This window comes from Halichoerus grypus, chromosome 9, assembly GCF_964656455.1.
Source record: "Halichoerus grypus chromosome 9, mHalGry1.hap1.1, whole genome shotgun sequence".
Classification (NCBI taxonomy): Eukaryota; Metazoa; Chordata; class Mammalia; order Carnivora; family Phocidae; genus Halichoerus; species Halichoerus grypus.
The window spans coordinates 94746969-94769854 of NC_135720.1; the positions used below are offsets into that span (position 1 = coordinate 94746969).

General features: G+C 37.2%; 1 protein-coding gene across 4 annotated transcripts in view; it reads left to right on the forward strand.

Moving 5' to 3' along the window:
- HMGCLL1 (3-hydroxy-3-methylglutaryl-CoA lyase like 1) overlaps nucleotides 1-22886 on the forward strand; it is a 180352-nt gene that overhangs the window by 152157 nt on the left and 5309 nt on the right. For 2 of the 4 annotated variants that reach the window (XM_078055218.1, XM_036120587.2), the window contains one exon: nucleotides 2479-5488. The exons of the other annotated variants lie outside the window; for them this stretch is intronic. Coding sequence is in view for 1 of the 2 variants with exons in the window: in XM_036120587.2 (XP_035976480.1) it covers nucleotides 2479-2529 (51 nt within the window). In the remaining variant the exon portion in view is untranslated. Of the gene's footprint in view, nucleotides 1-2478; nucleotides 5489-22886 lie in introns of those variants that run through there. 4 annotated transcript variants of the gene reach the window in all.

Genomic DNA, 22886 nt, shown 5'->3' on the forward strand with positions numbered 1-22886 from the left:
TAAAAAAGTTTAAAAAAGACTTATCTGTACCCCATGTTCATTGCAGCATTATTTACAATAGCCAAGATAGAGAAACAACCTAAGTGCCCTTTGATGGATGAAGATGTGGTATGGACACACATGTATATTCAGCCATGGGAAAGGAAATCTTGTCATTTATGACAACTTGACAACTTAGATGCACTTTGAGGGCATTATACTGAGATAAGTCAGTCACAGAAAGACAAATTCTGTATGATACCACTTATATGTGAAGGCTAAAAAAAGCTATACTCAAAGAAACACAGTAAGTGGGACTGGCAGGGTAGAGGAAATGGGGACAGCTTGGTCAAATGGTACAAACCTCCAATTATAAAATTAATAAGGTCCAAGGATCTAATATACAGCACGTTGACTATAGCCAATAATACTGTATTATATACCTGAAAGTTGTTAATTGAGTAGATCTTAAATATTCTCATGATATACAAGAGATGGTAATTACATGACCAAATGGAGGTATTAGCTAACGCTATGGTGGTAATTATTTTGCAATATATAAATGTATGAAATTGACATGTTGTATACCTTAAACTTACATAATGTTACATGTCAACTATCTTTCAATAAACCTAATAAGAAAAAGCAAAACAAATAGAGGAGTATAAAGCAGAATAAAGAAGAAAGGTTTTAAAATAAGAGAACCTGCCTTACCACGTTCTAATCAGGAAAAGACTTCTTTATGACAAAGCATCCTCCAGGACTGATTTCATGGGGAGCTTAGGCAGGTTCACAATGCTTGGGAAAATGCACAAAATACTTAATTCTAAAAGGCTAGAAAGTAGGAGAGGGTGTTGGCTTTACCTGTGGAAATCCACACAGAGGAAACTTTATTTTACTGTTAGGCCTCACTAGGTTGTTTTGAATCACAATTCAAACTGAATGTCAGGCTCAGCTATTGCCATATTATTTGTGTTTGGAGAACTTTGTTTTAGGTTTTATCTATTAAAAATATCCTTTAGATGTCTATCCAGGTGGGTATATAGAGGCCTAGCTGTGGAGTGCTTTCTTGAACTCAAAAAACTTAAATCACTAAGTCACATTATCAGTGTTATGGCTGCAGAATAAGACTTTTTTTTTTAATATTTTATTTATTTATTCATGAGAGTGAGAGAGAGAGAGAGAGAGAGAGAGAGGCAGAGGCAGAGGGAGAAGCAGGCTCCCCGCCTAGCAGGGAGCTCGATGTGGGACTCGATCCCAGGACCCTGGGATCATGACCTGAGCCGAAGGCAGACGCTTAACCATCTGAGCCACCCAGGTGCCCCTGCAGAATAAGACTTTTATGTCTTTTGTCTTTTTTTAATTTGATTTCCGCAACTAGGAGTCTAATATTTTTCTATATAATCTTTTAAGATTTTTAAACCAGTGAATCATCTTCATGAAAATCTAATGACATAGATGTAATTTTTTCAGCTATCACACATTAGCAATTAACAATTTCTCTTGGAATTTAATATTCGTATTGCTCACAGTCATTGTTTCTAGAAATGTGTATCTTGACAGAAATTTTAATCCTAGATAATGGTTCAAGAATCTCATTGCCAGGGGGCGCCTGGGTGGCTCAGTTGGTTAAGCGACTGCCTTCGGCTCAGGTCATGATCCTGGAGTCCCAGGATCGAGTCCCGCATCGGGCTCCCTGCTCGGCAGGGAGTCTGCTTCTCCCTCTGACCCTCCCCCTCTCATGCTCTCTCTCTCTCTCATTCTCTCTCTCAAATAAATAAATAAAATCTTTAAAAAAAAAAAAAAAAAAAGAATCTCATTGCCAATATAATATTTAAAGTAGATAAAAAAGGAACGAAGCTCTAATCAAAATAAGACATTTTGGTCTGAAAAGTTTTATTTGGTTCCCGATTTCCACCTGTTTTGTATTCTCATTTTTTAAAAATGATCCTGTACATACAGAGTATGGCCCTGGAGGTGAGACTCAAAACAATCAAAAGACTTTGGAAATATTTTATACTGAAAGCATGTCCCTTGTGTTCTCTCAGGAAAGCAGGAGTATGTGAAGTAGAAAAATGAACAGCTCAATCAGAAACAGAACAAAAGACAAAGCTCACTTTCTTTCAGTGATGATTCCATCTGGAGAGGTGCCAGGGGGTTACTATATTTAGGGAACAAATGTAGGTATTTTTATTTGATAGAAAATCTGCAGTTGACCTACAGTTTCAAACCAAAATTTTTATGTTTCTATTGTTATATTTTGAAATATCGGTATCTGAATATATTTTATTATCTTACAGGAACACTTTGAAAACTTGTATGTTCTAGCATAACTTTTCTGGAATTTTCTCTGTAATAGTTCTAAAGCAAGGAAACTAAGGCATAGCAGTAAATAAATTATGAATTATAACATTTCGTTTTCATTTGCTTTAAAATAGTTGCAGAATTTTTTACATTGCAAAAGCCATTTTTTCCACATATCTTTCTCTCTCTTCTCAGGCAAAGGCTGCATGGACTCAGCACTCCAACCCTAACATAATTTCTTTGTGAATATTGACAACACATATTGTTCCACATGGGAAGAGACTCTTTGTACCTTCCATGCACAATTTTCCTTCATAAACTGTGTTTTAACTGTGATGGAGTCATTGTTTGGTGTATACATTTTGCCCTTAACTACTTCTGAGAAGCCTATTGGCCGAAATATACAGCAGCAATATGAGATCTGAGCATCTGGGGCATGCCTATAACAAAGGAAGTCTGTATAATCAGTTTGGTCTTAGGTGGTATTCAAAATAATCCTTAGACCATTTTACAGGAGCTTATCCAAGTACAGCTGAAGATGACTGGCATTTTCAGTGATCATTTGCATGCTCTACTTTAGATTGCTTTAAAGAATTTGTAAGGTTGTATTGGCACAGTATTATGGATTACATTTTGAAACATAAATAAATCTCTAGATGAAATTCAAACCATATAGTTGTTATTCCAGATATAAAAGTTGAAGGCAGATATATGTGGGAGAGAGGAGAGCTCTAGTAGTCATGGGGCAGGGGCGGTCAGGGGGGAGAAAGCTATGATGCAGTGTAATTGAGGAAGAGAACAAAACCCAGAAATTTAAGAGGTGAGCATATGTGGTTAGCATGGGAAGAATGGAAATAATTTTGGATATGGTTCCAACAGATAAAAGTGAAAATTTTGAGGAAGGCAAGGTCCCAAGACAGCAGATTGCCTCTTTGGAGAAAAGAAGTAACTCATATTTTAGAAAAAAAGCATAGAGAAGCAAAACAGTCATTCTTACTACATCTTTTTTTTTAAAATTTCTAAGGTGTTTTCATAGAGGCTTATTTGTTGACTCTAATTTCAAGAGAGGTTTCCATCCGTTATGCCCCAAAGGCCCCATAATCACACGCATATATTACATATCTGATGGGGCCAATGATTATCTTGATTTGCTGTATTTGTCATTCATGTGGATCACAATGAATCACACAAACTTTCTGCCCTACTAGTAAACAGCCATTTACATTCTTATTTAATTTTGCTACCATTTATAGACTTTCCTCTCTCAAGTTTTAAGTAGGAGGATTTCCTTATTAATGTGTTTTCAGGTAGTTTTACACAGCTCTGTGTTTTGCAGCAGCCAGAGTGACATCGCTGACTACCTTGAGTACTTCTTCAATATATTTAAGTCCAGGGTCCACAAGTACACATACATTTAAAATATAAAATATTACTTTGTAGAATACTGGTCTAATTTTATGGTGGCATTTTTTGACGTTCTGATAAAATGATGGTTACCTTCTCTTATTCAAAGAGTGGTTTTAATTTTAAATGAAGTACCAAAATAAATCTGTTTTCATTAAGGGAATTTACTCTCAAAGGAACATGAAGGAAGAAATTATATTCTTGTTCTCACCATGTGCCAAGTATTCTAATCAACAATGTATTTCAAAAGTAGCAAATAAATCTTTGCCTATTTGGTTTTAGTCCCTCTCCCACCCTACACCCCCTACCCTTGATTACCAGACTTTGACACACTAGCCACACCTTTTCAAAAGCAGTATTACTTAGTAGATACAGTATGATTTGCTTTTTCTTTTTTTTTAAACTTTCAAAATACTGTACATGTGTCACTCACAGTTGGAGATTTTAGAATGCCAAGGAATGTGTTCCACATGTTTCTTTTTGACTCTCCAAAAAACAATTTACTCTCAAAAAAAAAAAAAAAATCTTTACTACCTTAAAGAATGTCTGGATGACTAAAAAATACAATGGGTCATTATTCTTCAGGATGTTTATACTGCTTGCCAACAAAACACCACTGAATAATTTTACAAATTAGATTTGTGTTTTTTTTTTTTCTTTTTCTCCATTTTCAGGGCACAGAGTTAACTGATTTTGGTTCCAAGTTCTGTAGCAGCACCCTAAGGGCAAAAGTCTTAATATAACACATTAAGTTGTTTCTCATGAAAAGATACTATTACATCTTCTATTTTATGTCTCACAGAGATTTCCTACTTAATGTTACTTGGTCAGATAAATGTTTAAATGTTGCTGGTCAGATAAATGTTTAAATGTTGCGTTTTAATAATAAAAAAAATGGCGACATTAAAACTTATCTTCATCCTAAATTTCAGAAATGTCTAGGTTAAAAAACACTAACTGACACCACAATGTGCAGAGACATGGGCTACACAGCTTCCTAGTAACAATGGGACATTTCTCCTCCCCTGGATTAAAGTGACAAGTGAATTCAATACATTTCTTTTAGAAAAGTATTCTGCCCACGGATCAGATCAATATATTCACTTGAATGTGTGTCTTTTTTGTGCATTTTTTTTTTTTTTCTAGCAAAAGGATATAGTGGTCCTGGAGGAATCCATGACTTAGAAAACATTTGGAACTGTGACTGAGAAAAAGAGTTTCATATATATTGAGAAGCACGATGATTTATAGTACAATCAACATGCTATCCTCTTAATGTTAAATATGCAGTTTTAACTGTTATATATCTTATCAGTAGAATAATATATTAGAAACACAAAATATGTTCCCTGACTCACCTAACACAGACTGTCTACCATATGCAAACCTGCGCTATGAATGTCTGACATTTGGCAGGTATGAGCACCCTGAATGACATTTTATTGAAACTTTATAGGGAGGTCTTAAACATCTCTCATTTCCTTTATAGTTAGGAGAGTAACCATAAACTCTATCCTTCCTCTTTTTTAAAAAAAAAGAATGTTTGTCTGTACTCTACAAGTAAGACTTCGAAGGGGACTATTTCAAGAACTCACTTTTCAAATATGGAAAGTGAGACCGAAAGAGGTAAAGTAACCCTTCCTAAGTCAAATACCAGTTACTGAAGAACTAAAAGCAAACCCAAAGGCCACATCTATTGTATTCCCCCAAACCTTGTCTGGTGTGAAATGATGTTTATAAATATGTGATTGGTGAAAGGGACAAAAACTTGGGTAAAATTAAACTTGAGTGCTTTCTCCGACTCTCAATTGTCATTTGTCTTTGGTAAAGTGATAATGAGTTATTCGTGTACATAAATCATTCACCTTTGAGTTAGATACCAACTTGACAGTATTACATTTGGTTTTACATATATTGCAATAAGAAACCAGCAAATTTTGCATAACTATACAGTACTGTACTTCATTTTGTATAAAGTTTTGGATTTCTCTTATCCTTAGTGAGATATGATGCCTGGAAGAGTTCCACCTCTGTAAAATTAAATTTCAAATACAGCTCTACTTTAGAGAAGCATGCATGCATTTTTGTTAGATGGCTTACAAACTTTGATATAAATTCTTTCTGGACATGTGAGATGATGTGAGTAATTGATACAAGATTAGGCACTGGCCTGAAATACTGAGCAAGAACAGACCTAATTCTATTAAGAAATGCAATAGTACTTTCAGACGTCTTGTGGACACTAGCTGTAAAGAAGATTCTGAGAGTTCTAAATTAAACATGAATTATGTGAGATGGCTGAAATATATATACACACATACCCACCCATAGCAACATAAAGATACGCATATCTCCTCCTATACTTATATATAGCTATCTTAAACATATTCAGTAATGTAGCATTTCAAAGTTAAAAAATGTGTGTGTGTACATATCATAATCCTATCTTTAAAAACCCATTCTATAATATTGCATCTAACTTTTATTTTTGTCCCCATAGTGAGTTGTACATAGAAACCACTTGATAAATGTTTTTATAAATAGTAAATGAATATTTTGGGTACTTCTACAAAATTGTGCTACATAGTGGGAGGAATCGAGTTAATGTTAAATGTCAATAAACAGGAAACTGTTATTAACAAGGTCAGTCATTGGTGTTGTTTTTAGTTCTTTTTAAAGGTCTCCTTCCAAGTGCCATACTCTGTAAAATCATCCCAGTCCTCAAGGCCAGATTCAGAAGTCATTTCCTCCCCATGCAACTTGCCCTGATTAACCTGGCCTGAAAACTTCCTTCTCCTTGAACTCTTACAATATTTTCCTAATTGACTTGAATTAGTATTTCTCACAGTCTTCCTTCTATATATTCACATAGACATCATAGCTTTTCAACTAGATTATAAGTTTTTTCTATCAAGGACTGTCTCTTAAATATACTGGTATCCTAAGCCTTTTCTAAGTGTATACTTGATAATGTTGTTTGGTTGATTCTTTAGCTTATATAAAGCTGAATATGTTCATAAGAGCTATCATTTCATAGTAATATTGACAAAAAAGGAGGTCTCCCTGTGAAATCAGAACCTGTTCAACTAGTAGACATTTATGTAATTATATTGTCTAGTAAGAAACTAAATCTCCTGTAGTCAATTACAGAAGACTTTTGTTCAAGTCAACATGTTTTATTTGACAGGAAAGCATAAACATGACTTCAGTTAATTTGTTAATAGCTTCATGAGCTTTGGCCTATAACATCCTCCTTAGTCTACTGTGGTTTCCTAATCCAAAACATTGTGGCCTATCAAACAGCAAAATGTTTCGTGATACAGAAAAAAGTACAATGCCCTAAGATGTTTTCCATTCTATTCCTACCATCGAAAAAATGCTGATGGAGACTCCTGTTTGCCACACTAATGATATTGACCTTATCAAAATATACTTGTCCACAAGATCTGGCCCTGCCACACATCTGATGTTATTGTCTAACACCGTCTCCCTGTTCCTGCCACTGCAGTCATTGTGGTCTCTTTACTGATCTCAACACACCAAGCATCATCCCTTTTCAAGGCATTTGTCCTGACTTGGTTCATTTTGTCTTAAACATGATTATTTCACATGAGTACTTAAGTTCACTTTCCTACTTCATCTGAGTCTCAGCTCAAATACTCCTTTGTCAAGCAAAGTTTCTTGGAAGAATGGTGTAAATTGCCATGTCTTCCTGTCACTTGTTTCCTGAATTATTCTTACCTTGTCGTTTAACCATCTTATGTGTTTTTCTCCTCCACCAGAAAGTTGGCTCCATAAGAGCACAGATTCTGTGCATGTTATTTCCCACGACTCTATACCTAGCACCCAGAAGAACATGGGATCTCAACAAATGCTTGTGCACTGGTGGGACCAATAGTTGCCACTACAGAGCATTACCTGATGTTTTAACTTTTCTAAAGACAAAGACGTAACGAGTTACATGAGTGCTAAACACTGATGTTTTTATGGTACTGAAATTTAAATGGAATATACGAAGTGGCTTCTACCAAAGGAATTTGGTGAATAGTCCTTGTTTGATCTGTGAAAATAACACCTTCCTTCTTCTAAGAAACTGTTCCCCACAAGTCCAACCATGTAGTTCTTATGAGGGCGTAGAAATTGCAGCACTCTCCCTATACACACACACACAAACACAACATATACACAACACCTCTACTAAGTGTATGATATGGTGGACTCATGGCCCTAGTGCAAGAAATCTTTGACTTCAATAACTGGTCCAGAGATGGACATGTGACTCAAGGTGGCTCAATAAAGATCCAAAACTTTCCCAATAGTTTCCTGGCTGGAGCTCATGAAAAAGTGCTCACTTTTCTTATATAAAATCCTGTGACCTTTGGCATAGCAGACATGAAAAAATAAAGTCCACACAGGAAAGAAATGATGAGGAGAAGGGGGTGAAGACAGAGGGAAGGAGAAAGGGGAAGATGGGAGGGTGAAGAGAGAAGGAGGGAGAGAGGGAAGGAGACGGAAGGAAAGAGAAAGTTTCCAGTCTTTTCCAAGATTAGTTCCAAACTCTTTCCACAATCCACTTAAGTGAACCAATAGATTTCCCCTCTTTTTCTTCCCCCCTTAGTTCAACCTAATCATCCTGATTAATATAGGACACGATATAGTAAAATTAAGAACCATATCTCCAGCAGGAGGTTTTAAGGTACATGTGGGGGGAGAAATCACGTACAACTTATTTTTTAGTGTTTATAATAACTATTAATAAATGCAAGAAAATAACCTTAAAATGGCATTCAAGGAAGCTATTTCTGCAGGAGTCCAAGCTCATGAGATCCTGGTCTATGTCTTTCTGATTAACTAAATTGATGTAAGGCTAGAATTAAAATACTTAGAAGAGGAGGGATTGTATACTCCTAAAAAGGTCTTCCTTTAATATTTTCTCAATTTGCCTTTGGTAGGAGCTAGATAGAAGCAAATTCAGACTGAACTCCATGAAATGGATGCTTGGATCTTTCAGGGTCCAGCCAGAAAACAGGAGCCATGTAAGCAACCAAATCCAGGAAACTGTGCACAGGTGACTGGAGAACCATAAAACTAAACATTAGGCAGCAAAGCAATCCAGAAATGAGCAGGTTCTGGGTTAGGGCAGGGTAACCAGATGCCTAGGGCACACCATTTAGGGAGCACTCATTCTCAGGTGCTGATTGTACTTGCTCTGAGAGTGCGTACCTTCTTATAGCTTGCCCCTCAGTGCTCTCACTTTTAAGGAGGCACTCCTGAGATAAGCAGGAGCAAGAAACCACCACTGTAACATCAGTGAGGCCCCTTGGCTGGACAAAGAAAGAAGACGTTGTTACAGGAACCCACCATCCAGAGTCACCAGGAGGAAGTTGGAACTGTGGGCCTGTCCATGGTCAACATTTAGAGCCACTGAGGAAACAGGCTCTGCTAGAAACAGCACCTGAAACAGAAAGGGGGAATATTCTAGTTTCTTCCTCCAACAGAGCCTTCTGTCGGCTGAACCAGTTGGAATCTAGCTCATGTGGGAGTTGGGGGAATTCAGGCTGCACAGGCAGTCCCCTGTGTTAAAGAACAGAAAAGGGACAGACAAGAATGACCTCTCAGAGCAAGCAGGCACTTGACCATCACAGGGCTATGCACTGTGGAAATCAGAGATGCAGGTGGCAGCCTTCCTGTTGTGAAAGTTGAGTTGTCTTACTTTATTCTTGCCCAAACAGGATATTTGGCCATATCAATCCGTTTTTTCCGTGGTTAATATTGTATTTTCCTACATATTTCATAGGTGATTTTTCTTTTTCTCTGAATGTTATCTAGCCAAGTGAGGGAATAGTACTTGGACTCAGATCTAAAAATTCCTATCTGCTTCTCTATTTTCACTTTTAACTAAGGGTGGCATTGGATTTTAGATGTTTGGAAGTATTAAAGTTAAAACAAATCCTAGAATGTGTTACAAGTCATATGGGAGCTTTTGTAATTCTAGTGGTATTTGGCAGCCTTGCCGCAAATACCAAATATGTGTGGGTTTGACACCCTTCAGGAGCATCTTCAAGTTTTTTTTCCCTTAAACTATGTTTTATAGGTCTTTGCTGTGTCTTTGCTTAGAATTTACCTGTTGTATTCAGATGCCAAGGAATGGACCTACCCCAGGAATGTGTTACCTCAAATCACATTAGAAGCAGCACTTCATATTTTAATGTTGTCTATGTTTATAACTTTATGACAAAATTAGATGTTACTGAGCAAGCTAAGTGAAACATGCATTTATAGACAGACTTAGGATTGGATGAAATTCCTAGGGGCCATCAAAGCCAATAGTTTCACTCATTGTAGAAGGGATTCTTTCTACTACCTTCAGATTGCCTTTTAATAGTTTCAGTGGCAGCGAGATCATTATTTTGAGAGCTAATCAAGTTTAGGCAGCATTGAATGGCTACAGAGTTATCTCTCATAATCAAGCAAAATCTACCTCTGTCAATTTTCCTCTGGAATCATATAGAGTATGTCTACTTTCTTGACCACATAATGATCTTGAACTCTGTAACTGCAACTATTATCTACCTCTGAGTCTTATCCAAGATAAATACCCGCAATTGCCTCAACCATTGATTATATCGTATTTTCCAGATATGTTGGTTTGGTCCAAAACTGCTTCACCTCCTATACATTTAAATGTAATTACACTTACTTTTGTTTTCCTACCTTCTTTCAGTTAACTGGCTTCAACTGGAGGAAAATCTATTTTGATTTCATGTGTACTCAGCTTTCTCTCTTTTCAAGTTATACTCACTGCTTAGAAAAATTAACACCATTACCACCATAAATATCTTGTGAGATACTCTGATCGATTGTGTCTTTAGAGTAAGCAAGATTCCTGGTAAGTCATTTATAAATCAGATTGGGGGCACCTGGGTGGCTCAGTCGGTTACTCATCCAACTCTTGATTTCAGCTTAGGTCATGATCTCAGGATTGTGAGATCAAGTCCTACATCCGGGTCCACACCCAGTGTTTAAGACTCTCTTTCTCTCTCCCCCCTCTCAGAAAGAAGGAAGGAAGGAAGGAAGGGAGGGAGGGAGGGAGGAGACTGAACTTGAACTATTTGTTTTTTTTTTGTTTTTTTTTTTAAAGATTTTATTTATTTATTTGAGAGAGAGAGAATGAGAGACAGAGAGCATGAGAGGGAGGAGGGTCAGAGGGAGAAGCAGACTCCCCGCTGAGCAGGGAGCCCGATGCGGGACTCGATCCCGGGACTCCAGGATCATGACCTGAGCCGAAGGCAGTCGCTTAACCAACTGAGCCACCCAGGCGCCCGAACTTGAACTATTTGAAATGAACAAGGATTGAGTAGTAATATTCATGTAGTGATGTAATATTGTGAAATACTTTAAACTTCAGTTCAGTTTAATGAACCTTCAGTTTAAATGCCCCAAATATCTCCTAATTAATGGCTGAATACTTATATTAATCAGCTTAGTCATTTCCATTCAAAACTCAGTGTCTCAAATTTCCCCTGCCCTTCTTTGCCTCTTGTTCTTATTATGCTCTTGCTTAGTTTGAAAGGAGTTTGAGTATCCATCCACCATTACCCAGGGATTACCTGGTCTGATGGCCAGGTTTGAGTGCCTATTATCTTTGAGGCTGCCTTAGGTCCCACTTGCCAGGCTCCTCACTTCACTTTTGCTACCCTGGCATCCCAGCCAACTGGATGGGAGATTTTGAGTCTTGTACTCCCTCCAGCATACACGTTTGGAAGCAGGACCAGTCCCTGTATTCTAGGGCTCCCCTAAACCTATCTGGAACTCCTATCATCCATTCCCCCAACCACATCCCTGGTACTCAGCGGAGAGGAGGAGCTTTCAACTCAGGGACCGAGGAAGCACGTTGTCATATCTTTTTAAATTATTCCACTACCCAGTGGAGGCCAGTTCTTCGGGTTATAAGAATGCTTAACCATAAATTTGAACATTACCAAAGCCATGGATCACCCCAGATGTAAATGAGAAGAAATAGGTATGAAATGAAAGATTAAGAAAAAGAATTAAAGCTAGTTTTGAACAAGCAGGGATGCTTTAAGAAGTGACATGTTAAATATCCAGTTTTTTATATCTGTAATGATTCCCAAGAAACCATCTTCTACCTTTCACTAGAGTTGATTCTATATCCCATTCCAGTTAATGGATCATCTTAGTTATTAAAGCTAGAAATCACTGCTTTTGTCAATGACACCTCTTTCTTCCATTATTATTCATTTAGACACTATTTTACCTCATAAATGTCAAATTTGTTCCTTTACAAAAATCTTTTTCCCCTTCTGCTTCAAGTACTCATCACCAGTGACTTCATGCATTGTACTAATTTTCTAACAAGTACTTCTACTTACATATTTCTCAACCTTCTATCCATCTCAGTTATTGCTCCCCTGATAACAAAATTTGAGTAAAACAAATGCTGATGATGTCATGATTATTCATGAACCATAAGTAGCTCTTTATTTCTTAGGGAATAAAGTTCATCCCCCAGAGAAAGGCATTCAGGGCCTATCATGATCTGGAGCTGTACTCCTTCCACACCTCAACAGCCCCTACAATACAAGTCTCATTAAAATATTCTCAGTACATCCTTGGCCTGTTCATCATATGTGCCTTTTCTCAAGCTGTTCCCTCTCTGTAGAGTATCTTTTCCCTCACCATCCTCCACTTGTCAACATCCTTCAAGGCCCAAAGCAGAGCCAAACTATTCATCAACCTTTTCACACTGCCCCTCCTTCCTTGCTCTACTGCAAAATATAGATACTGTCTCACTGGTGTTTCTGAATAGCTCTGTTTGTAATTCTCATAACAGCTACCACACTCTACTTTACATTATTGTTCTCTGTATTTATGAATATCTTCCCCGCCAGGTCACTAACTTAATGATGTGTTAGTTACTATTCTTTGTTTCCAAGTAACAGTAGCCAACTCAAGCTACCTCAAGCAAAAAGGAGACTGTAATGAGGATACAGGGATGTCCCATGGAAACCTCTTAGAGAAGTATACACACAAATCAAGAGCAGAGATTTAGAGGTTTTTCCACCTGATCCTGCATCTCAGCTTACATCACTTACCAAATATGTAACATCATGCATGATCATATTAAATGTTCTGTGGCTCAGTTTTCTCACTTATAAAATGAAGATGATAATACCTACTTCCTACGATTATTGTATGGTTTAAGGCACCTGGCATAGCTCTAATTAAACGTTATTTCAAAAACAAAGGGAGGAAATGAAGCTGGACCTCAGAAAGATTGAGAAGCTGTCTGGAATTCAAGGGACATTTCTAATTCAATGATGCTTCCTTTTCCCTCTTACTGCAGACTCAATTTCTCTACTTCGCATTGCTCATGGAAAAAGTTGCTTGTCCATACCTCATATGCTCTACATCTCACCTTTTAGAAAGGTGGATTCTATCTTTGTTTCTGTTCTAAATTATGGGGGAGGAGACTGCAATTGATCCAATTTAGGTCCATCAGCTGCACTGAGGATTAATAAGGAGTCACTGAACAAACAAACAGGTTCCAGGAACCCGTTTTATGAGAAGGCAGTACGAAGAGAAGGAGGTTTAGGGAGCAAACAAAGTAGGTGGTGATCCACTGAACTGTTTCATTTATTTTAGTATCCTCCTTATGCAGTTCTGTGTTTCCAATTGAATTGTATCAAGTTCACTTATTACCATGTATGGTTATACTTGCTCGCAGGACTTGCTATTGCATTCATTGTTCTTTTAGGTACATTATTTGTTCCATTCTTGAAATAACTCATCATATTCTGAATGCTATGCTACATGCTGAGCCTATAATGGAGTGAGACAGAGGAAGGCTCTTGCCCTCATATAGTTTGTATATATTACCTGCTATTTTGACTCCCCTCCTCTTACCAAAATTTGGTCCTCCCACTATCCCAAGCACTCCTTGGTTTGTGAGTACTAATAACACTGTAACACCTAATTCTTATCAGGCGTGACTGTGCTCTCATTCTGTAACTTTTTTTTTTTTACTTAATATTTACTTAATATTTAGCATAGCATATTTACACTATTACATAGGCCTCCCGCTAACATTAATTTGGAATTAGAAGTTATTTACCTCCTACCAGTGAAATTACAAAAACATGAAGGTCTAAATTCTAGATCCATCTCTAGAATAATGACCTCCGTGACTTCTGGTAGCCCCACTAGGAACTCCGGGACTTAGTTCCCTTTAAATCAATTAATCAATCATAGAGAAAATTGACTAAATTTTCTAGTTGTAAAAATCTGGGATTTACAGATTCTTATTAAAAAGTCACTTCCATATGTATAGGTACATTTTTTTATTGTTTACATGGTGTTATTTATGGATCCGTCCCCTTTCCTTCCTCTTCATTATGCATCCACCTCTGTGCACACATCCAAGAGTGGTTAAGTGGAGGGTAGGGCTGGTCTAAGAGAAGCTAGTGTCAGGGAGCTAAAAAGGACTTAACTTGTTTCTGAACTCCCCGATTAACTCAATTACTGTGTTTCTTAGAGTATTGATCATTTATTTCTGTGAAGACCTCAGGGTCTGTGTTCCCTTAACATATCTCTGTACCTCTGTCCATCATATCCTCTCACCCTACCTCAAAGGATAGTATTCTCCACTAATTTCTAGCTAAACTCCACGTTTCTGCCCTAATTCCAAGCTCATCTACACTCTCTAAGGTTTTTTTCTCTGTGAATTTTCTCTTCTATGTGTGGTATCATTCTTTACTTCCATTTACTTACCTCTGTCCCTTAAGCCTTCCAAGTTACAGGTCTCAAATATCCTCCATATCTCCCCATTCATATACCCCCAATTATACCCTGGTTTTCTTCTTTATCACCACATGTCTTCTGTCTCTATACCCTTGACATATACTTGTTAAAGCCAACATTTGCTGTGTGTTATGTGCCATCCTATGTGATAAGTACTTTCCATGGAAGATCCCACTGAGTCCTCAACAAGCCCATGATTCAGTACTATTATATTCATCTTATAGCTGGTGGGACAGAGAAGTAACATCAACATCACACAGTTAACAAGTGGCAGAACAAGTTCAAATACAAGTCTCCCTAAACTGATTTTATAAGAACTAGGCTGTATGACCTCCATTTGTTTTTCAATTAATTCCCAGCTCTCCTAGTCTGGTCTCTGCTGAACCCATCAATATCAAAATTTGTCAATTTCATAAATACAGATTTTTCTCAGCTCTTACTTTCCTTATGTAGGTGAGGTATTCATCACTGTGGTATAAGTATTTAAAGAAACTTTGGGGCACCTGGGTGGCCCAGTTGGTTAAGTGTATGACTCTTGATCTTGGCTCAGGTCATGATCTCAGGGTCATGAGATATAGCCCCACGTCAGACTCCACACTGAGTATGGAGCCTGCTTGAGATTTTTCCCTCTCCTTCTCTCCCTCCTCGCACTCTCTCTCCCTCTCAAAAGAAAAAAAAAAAGTATTCAGAGAAACTTTCCCTACTCTGGCTTGTGACATTGGACCTCCTCCTGAGCTCCTCGTGTCTTTCACTAACTCATCTTCTTTCTTTTACCGCCAAAAGATGAGTGTTAACTAAATACTAGGATTTGAATCTCTGATATTCTTATTCCTGTCAAGTTTCTTCAGAGAAAATGTGGAGTGAATCAAGATAATTTTTTAAATTTTAATTGCTCTAAAAGGTAACTGCCTAAAGCAAAAAAAGAACACCACTTCATGGGTATGTAAATGTATTATGGGTATATAAAAGTAAAGGTAGGGAAACTATAGCACAAAGGATGATTGGATGGAATTGAGAATATACTATTGTAAGGTCCTTCCCTACCTGTGGCATGAAGAGTTGAAGGTAGACTTATTAAAGTTTATATTGTAAACCATAGAGTACTAAAAAATTTAAAGAGGTAGAAATATTAAGTCAATAAAAGAGAAAATGGAATCATTAAAAAATGAACAAAAGATAGAAAAGAGGAAAAACAAAACAGATGGAATAGAAAATAGCTGGAAAAATGTAGATTTTAATCTATGCCATCAATTGGTATATTATTTCTAATTGGCTGATATAACTGCACACCCCAAAATGAATAACGGCTCAAACACATGGATGTTTGTTCCTCACTGAACAGGTTTTTGTCAGTGGCTATCTCTCCTCCACATGGTAATTCATGGACCCAGTCTCTTCCCATTTCTTGGCTCACCATTCCCTAAGGCCTCATTGTCATCTGCATTTGACTATTGACAGAATTTCTGAAAAGAAATATTCTAGAAATGGCCTGCATCACTTTGCTTGCACATCATTGGCTAACCTACAGTCACAGAACCACACCTAAATTAAAGGGCAATTTGGTTATGTCACCTAGCTGAATCTCAGAAGAAGAGGAAACAAATTTTTGCTGAAGAGCCAGCACTATCTGCCACAGATGAACAGGTAAATCAGGTTATTTTCAAATTTTATTATGCATAAAAGTCAACTTGGAGGCTGAAACAATGCAAATACTTTGACTTTACAAGAAAAAAAACTCAGTTTTGGGGTAGACAACAGAAATCTGCCTTTTTAACCAGGACTTTAGGTAAACCTGATACTCAGGTGGTCCCATTTTGAGCAACACTGTGCAAGGCAAGATGGCATCACCATAGTGACTGGACCAGGATATACTGACACCTAAGAACCAGTTCTTTCCTAGAAGAACCAGAGTTTCTTTCCACTCAAGTGTGTTCTGGGGAGTAGCAGCTTCTGCATAATTTGGGAGGTGTTAGAAATGCAGAAGCTCACGTCCTACCTCAGACATCATAAATGCTTGTTCTTTTGTTTTGGGTTTCTTTTAGGTTTTACATATAAGTGAAATCATATGGCTTTTGTCTTTCTCTGTCCCATTTATTTCATTTAGTGTAACACCCTCTAGTCAGACATCGTAAGTGGAATCTTATGCTCATTCAAGTTTGAGGGGGACTGACTTAATTATTTTATGCCAGTAGGTTAGAGGGAATAGATGGTTACTGAAGAAGTGCAGTATAGGACCAATAGCCACTCAAGAACAGGCAGAAGTAGATGATTCCTAGAGGAATCATCTCTAGAATTTGGACTGAAACCAAGAAATGAGAAAGGCCAGTATGGTTTAGGGGTATTGTTCTGGCAGAAGAAGGGGATGATGATGAAACAAGAGTACACATTACATGTGTGATATGTACTTATTAGGGAGGATAAAAAAATTATTAGAAACACAAATGAATGATGCCAAGCACGGTCCTATCTTCCAGTTTCTTTTCTTTTTTAAAAAGATTTTATTTATTTGAGAGAGAGAGAGAGACAAAAGGAAAGCAGGGAGGGAGAGTGAGAGGGAGAAGCAGACTCCCTGCTGAGCGGAGAGCCCAATGTGGGACTTGATCCCAGGACCCTGGGATCATGACCTGAGCTGAAGGCAGACATTTAACCAACTGAGCCACCCAAGCACTCCTATCTTCCAGTTTCTTATCATCATTTTTCTATACCATTACATATTCATTGAAAATATTTAATGGTTTCATAATAGTCTAATTTGTTAACTCTTTCCCTATTATTGGACATTTAACTTATGGCCTTTTTTTCCTATTACAAATCATGCTACAAAGAATATCTATTCTTGAACCATCAGTCTATAACATTTCTAGCTATTTTCTTGGGCTAGCTTCCTAGGAAAAAACCCTTTGGACAATGATCATTTACTTTCTTGAAAGCCTCTTATTACTACATTGTGTAGAGACTTTTCAGAAAGTTGAAAAAAGCGTCTTAAGAAAATGAAGCCTTTTGATTTGTCAACATTCTCTTCCTAATTCACACCTTGCCTCCTGACGTTATTACATGGATTAAATGAAACCATGCAAAGTGTTTAGTCATGTGCCTGGCATACAGTATTAATGAAATGTTAACAATTAACATTTGACAGTAGCACACAGCTATTTGCATTCTTCCTCTGTCTTACACTGTTTGAAGCAGGAAATAGTGCTTATCTTCTTGGAGCCTCAGTCTTCTCATCGGTAAAATGGACATGGGTTACTATGCATTTCACCCTAACTTTGTGCGGCTTTATCATATATAAGGCCTAAGACACAGGATCTGTGACAAAATAAACATTCAATAAATGTTCACTAATAGTCTATTATTTTATTTTACTGAAATTGAGAATTCCCTTGTTATCTGTTTATCCGTTTCCTTACCCCCCCTTCTATGTACACAGTCCCATTTCTATCTCCATTTGAAATATACTAAATGAAGGTAAGAATATAATCTATCTCATTATGTGTAGTAAGGCAAAGAAGAATGAAGCATGTAGGAAAACCTTTTCAAAGAGGAGGGAGGTTATATGAAAGTGTCACCACTAGCTTAGTTATCCCCCAACAGCAATATATATGCCTATCATCATTTACATACCAATTTTGGTATGTACTTCACTTAATTAAAACACTGGGCTTAAGTCATGTATGCTAACTGTTCATTATCTGTGATTTACATGTTACATTCACAGTACACATGAATGCAAACAGTGTTATTTCTCAGGTGGTATCATAACTCAGTATATAGTAACCCTTTAGAATGCTGGTTGAGAAGTAGCTCAAGGCAAGCTCTGGGCTTATTGGCAAGAGTGCCCTGCTCCATTAGTGTTATCTGGTCTGATCACTGGGATACAAGTAGCACCTTATGCTTGGATAATTGCAATCCTCTGTTGGAGGGTACATTGGCTTAGGAATGGCTGAGGAGATAGCTATTTAAAAAAGGAGTACATTTTTAATATTTATCCCACATGAACATTTATCTTTCCCCACCCAAGTAACTTAAATCCAAAAATGGGTAACTTACACCATCAGAAACATCTCATTTTAAATTAAATCTAACACAACAGATTTTTTAAAGAAAAAGTTGATCTTAGAGGGTAAAGATGTCATTTCAAAAATTAACATATCAAAATTGTACATGTTCCTTAAGATTTTAGTATCCCCAATACCTAAAATTTGAGATTTCACTAAATATTTTTAAATCATGAAGATATAGGACATTATAAGCTTTGCAAAAAGATTTGACTCCTCTTAAGGATTTCTTATTTTATTTGGGAAATAAGTTCTTACAGCACTAAGAAAAAGTCAAGATGTACTTTTCGTTAGCATATCAGCATGGTCAGGGCATCTAAGCACTACACAAAATTAATACTCCTAAGACTGTAGCACAGAATGATGTGCTCATGGTTTATCTACAATTTACCATTTTCCAGAAAAAGTGGCTACTAATATTTTATTCATTTTTCTCAGCACCTAAGTCCAAGCACATAAGTGTAGAGCTCAAGCAGACAGAGCGCACGTAACTAAACTCAAGTTTATCATTTCCTGGTTACTGGATTAATAGCTTTAATCATGAGCTTGGAGGAAGGTGGGAGCCAAGGACACCTCAACCCTTTGAGTTCTGGGTTTTAGTTTAGGGAGGACTACTAGTTCCCTTAGCTCTGAGGAAAATGGTTCCTAGCTTGATAATAGTATGCTACTTCTCAGTGACAAAATATGTAATTTTAATTTCTAATGCTGAACTCCATGAGCTACAGTACTTTGTATGGATTCCAACTGCTGGCACAAAGAATGTACTTCATAAACATGTTCAAGTCAAAGGAAGACTACAAACTGTGGTTCAGTATATTTTTTACTATTCTATACCATTAGTGAAAGTTCCTCATTATATTATAAAAATATTTTTTTTCAAAAGTGATTTATTTACATGTTTGTCATTTTGGGAGGCTGGAACACAGTGGGGTTGTAAATGCTCGACTTTAAATGGGTGGATTTTGAAGCTACATTGCCACCTTGTGGTTTCTCATCTAAAGATGTACTTTCCCTCAAAACAAATGCTTTGTTTTTCAATCTATGGTGCAAAAACCTGCTCATGTTTGAGTGTGAGGACACGTACACACACACACACACACACACACACACGGAACACACATGTGTGCACACACACCCATACCCATAGGAATGTGAAAGCCTGAAAATAGTGGTTTGTGTTTGGAGACATGGGAAAGGGAGTATCTACAAATCATCTTTTAATGAAGACAATCTCTTGTATGATAAAAATCATCTAAGATCCCATCTATTATCTTCAAATACATGGTATTATTTCAGTAAGTACAAAAATTGTCCCTCTATTCACCGTCAAGAATAAATGTAGAAAATAAATGTTTTTCTTCCTACTCTGTCAAGAACTTGTTTACATCATAGTATGTATCATTTCCAATGGAATAGGGAAGTAGATGTAAAGAAAATATACATAGTAAAACAAAATTTTCATAGTTGCAAAGTTTCAAGGCAGCTTGTTTATTTTTTTAAAGATTTATTTATTTTAGGGAGAGAGATCGTGAGCAAAAGCAAGCAAGCTCATATGAGGGGGAAAGAAGGGAGGACAGAGAGAAAGGGAGAGAGAGAATCTCAAGAAGACTCCCCACTGAGCATGGAGCCCTAAGATCCTACAACCCTGAGATCATGACCTAAGCCAAAACCAAGTCAGACGCCTGACCAATTGCGCCACCTAGGCGCTCCTAAAGCAGCTTATTTAAGAATTAGATCATAGCTTAGTATATGGATAACATTATCCATTAAGATTTATTTCTAGGGAGTAGAATTGAACATTTAATAGAGGTCAGAATTTAGGAGATACTGCATAAAAAGTGCTTTTAAAGTAGTACCATGATTTTTTTTTAAAAAGAAAATTCAGAAGAGAATATTAAAACATTAATATCTTTATGTTCTCCTTCACAGGTAATATATACTTTAACAAACTCTTCAAATTTGCTTTAAAGCCACATAGTACATAGAATTGATTCAATTAACTTGGGAATAGAGCTTACGGATAGAAAATCCCCAGGTCTACAGCTCTTCAGATTCTAGGAAATAGGGAAAGGCCATTTTCCAGGTAACCTTTCACTCAGATCATGTCTTATTTAAAGATTTTGTATGCAGATTAACCCTGCAGTCTCACACCCTAGAAAGATCACTTAGTTGCAAAATAATGATGTTAATCAAGAAAATGAGCCTTGGATTCATTTATGTTCATTCTCTTTTACATAATGTTCTACCACAGGCGAAAGTTTACAGAAACCTTTTTTTTTAATACTTTATATATAATTAGCATTCATTGTGAAAGAATTGGAAAATAAAGACAAACAAAATTAAAATAAATTACCTGTAATCATACCACCCAGTGATCACCTCTGTTAACTGTTTTGGTATCATCCAAAAAAAAATTTTTTTAAACCTTGTAGGCTTTGGTGTAGGTATCTTAAGTCTCAAGGTGAAATCTAGCAGAATGGTTCAAAAAACACAGTCCCTTTGTTATGACAAAAAGACACAGGAACCAACTGAAAGAGCTGCTAAAAACCAAATCTTAAACAACCTGATCCACAAAATATATAATATTGGATTCTAAACCAAACTGAAAAAAAAAAAAATACCTTGAGTGCCTACTGATAAAAAACAATGTTTGAATAAATCGAGGAGAATATACAAATCTCCCAAATGGGAGAATTCCAAGTGATTTCTGTAGATACTCTCTACCTCTAAGTGTGAGGTGCACATAGTGACTTTTCTCCAGAGAGTACGGTCAGGAAAGTGGGGAGCAGAGGCTTCCTTACTGCAGAACCCTGACAAACACTACCTCAGCCAGGTGATCAAGGTGCTTATCAGTCATCAATCTTGTTGACAGTGTGTACCCTTAATACGATGTATTGAGAATGGCATTTCACCTCTGTGGTCTTCCTCGAAATATTTCAGAATTCTAGTCTAGCCATTAGAAAAACATTGGACAAATCCAAACTGAAGGACAGACAAGAACATTAAGTTCAAAATAAGGAAATCGGAATCATGTGTGGACATTAATACCATATCGATTATGGTCCATCAGCTGTGACAGAGTTACCATAATCATGTAAGATAATGTAACAGTATGGGAAACTAGGTGCCTTATATATGGGAATGCTCTGTTCTTCACCACCTTTCCGAAGATCTGAAGCTTTTCTAAAATAAAAAGTTAATCAAAAAGAAAAACAAAAGGAAGTGTGATCCCCAGATTGGCAGCAAGAGCAGCATCCGTGATCTTGTGAAAAGCTCAGATTCTCAAGTCTGAGCCCAGGTCTTGTAAGGCTGACTCTGGAGATGTAGCCACAGTGTATGGTTCTGATCCTGGGAATGCGAATGGCTGACCTAACGTGCTGCCCAAGATCTCTGCTTTTAGGGGCTTCTCATTTTAGCAGAAGTCATGTTACTTTTTCTCTTTAATATCCAGGAGTTGAATAATCAGATTATGCCTCTTGGTAGCTTCTGATCATCCAACTGTCGCCTTTTACAAGGTATGACATGCCTGCCTCTCTTCTCCAGTCTTCTCCAATCCTCTGATCTTCAGGGTTCCTTTCAGACCCCACTGTAATCATGTCTTCAAGGACATCTCCAGCACACACATATCCCCTACCTCTGATATCCCCACATACATGACCTGTACCAATTTGCTTGTTTCCAGAAACCATAAATTCCAGTGTGAACTCTCTGGAGACAGATGTGACCTTGGGCAAATTTTGTGATCCTGCTATACTTGAGTTTCTTCATCTGTGATTTGGGGATGATAGAAGGATATCTACCTCATGGGGTTTGGGGGAAGATTATGGGTTACTATTCATAAGGTGTTAGGAATAATATCCAGCACTTAATGAGGACTCAGTAAATGTGAGATGGTGCTATTGTTAGTAGTGGAAGTCTTGCCTCCCAAATAGCTCTTCATTTCTCCCAAAGAAGCCCGTCTGGGTACGCAAAATAATGGCTCAGTAAAGATCAAGTGAATTGAATGGGTGAATTGAGCCTAAAACATCCTATTTCAAACAGTGACCCTACCACTACCACCAGTCTTCTAAGGCACCTTGACTCTGAGTTGCGGTGTTGGAAGTATTTTGTGTTTACATAATAGTATTAGGATCAAACTAGAGAATTGGTTGGAGAATCTATACAATCTGGGAATGAATTCATCTTACTTCAAGCTTCACCCCCTACAGTCATGTGATTATCAATGAATAACACCATTTTATTTTGATCTAAGATTATTCTACTTCCTGAGATCCTTCGAGTTTCTGTTAGCCTAAAATACAAGATTAGGTAGAAAAGAAA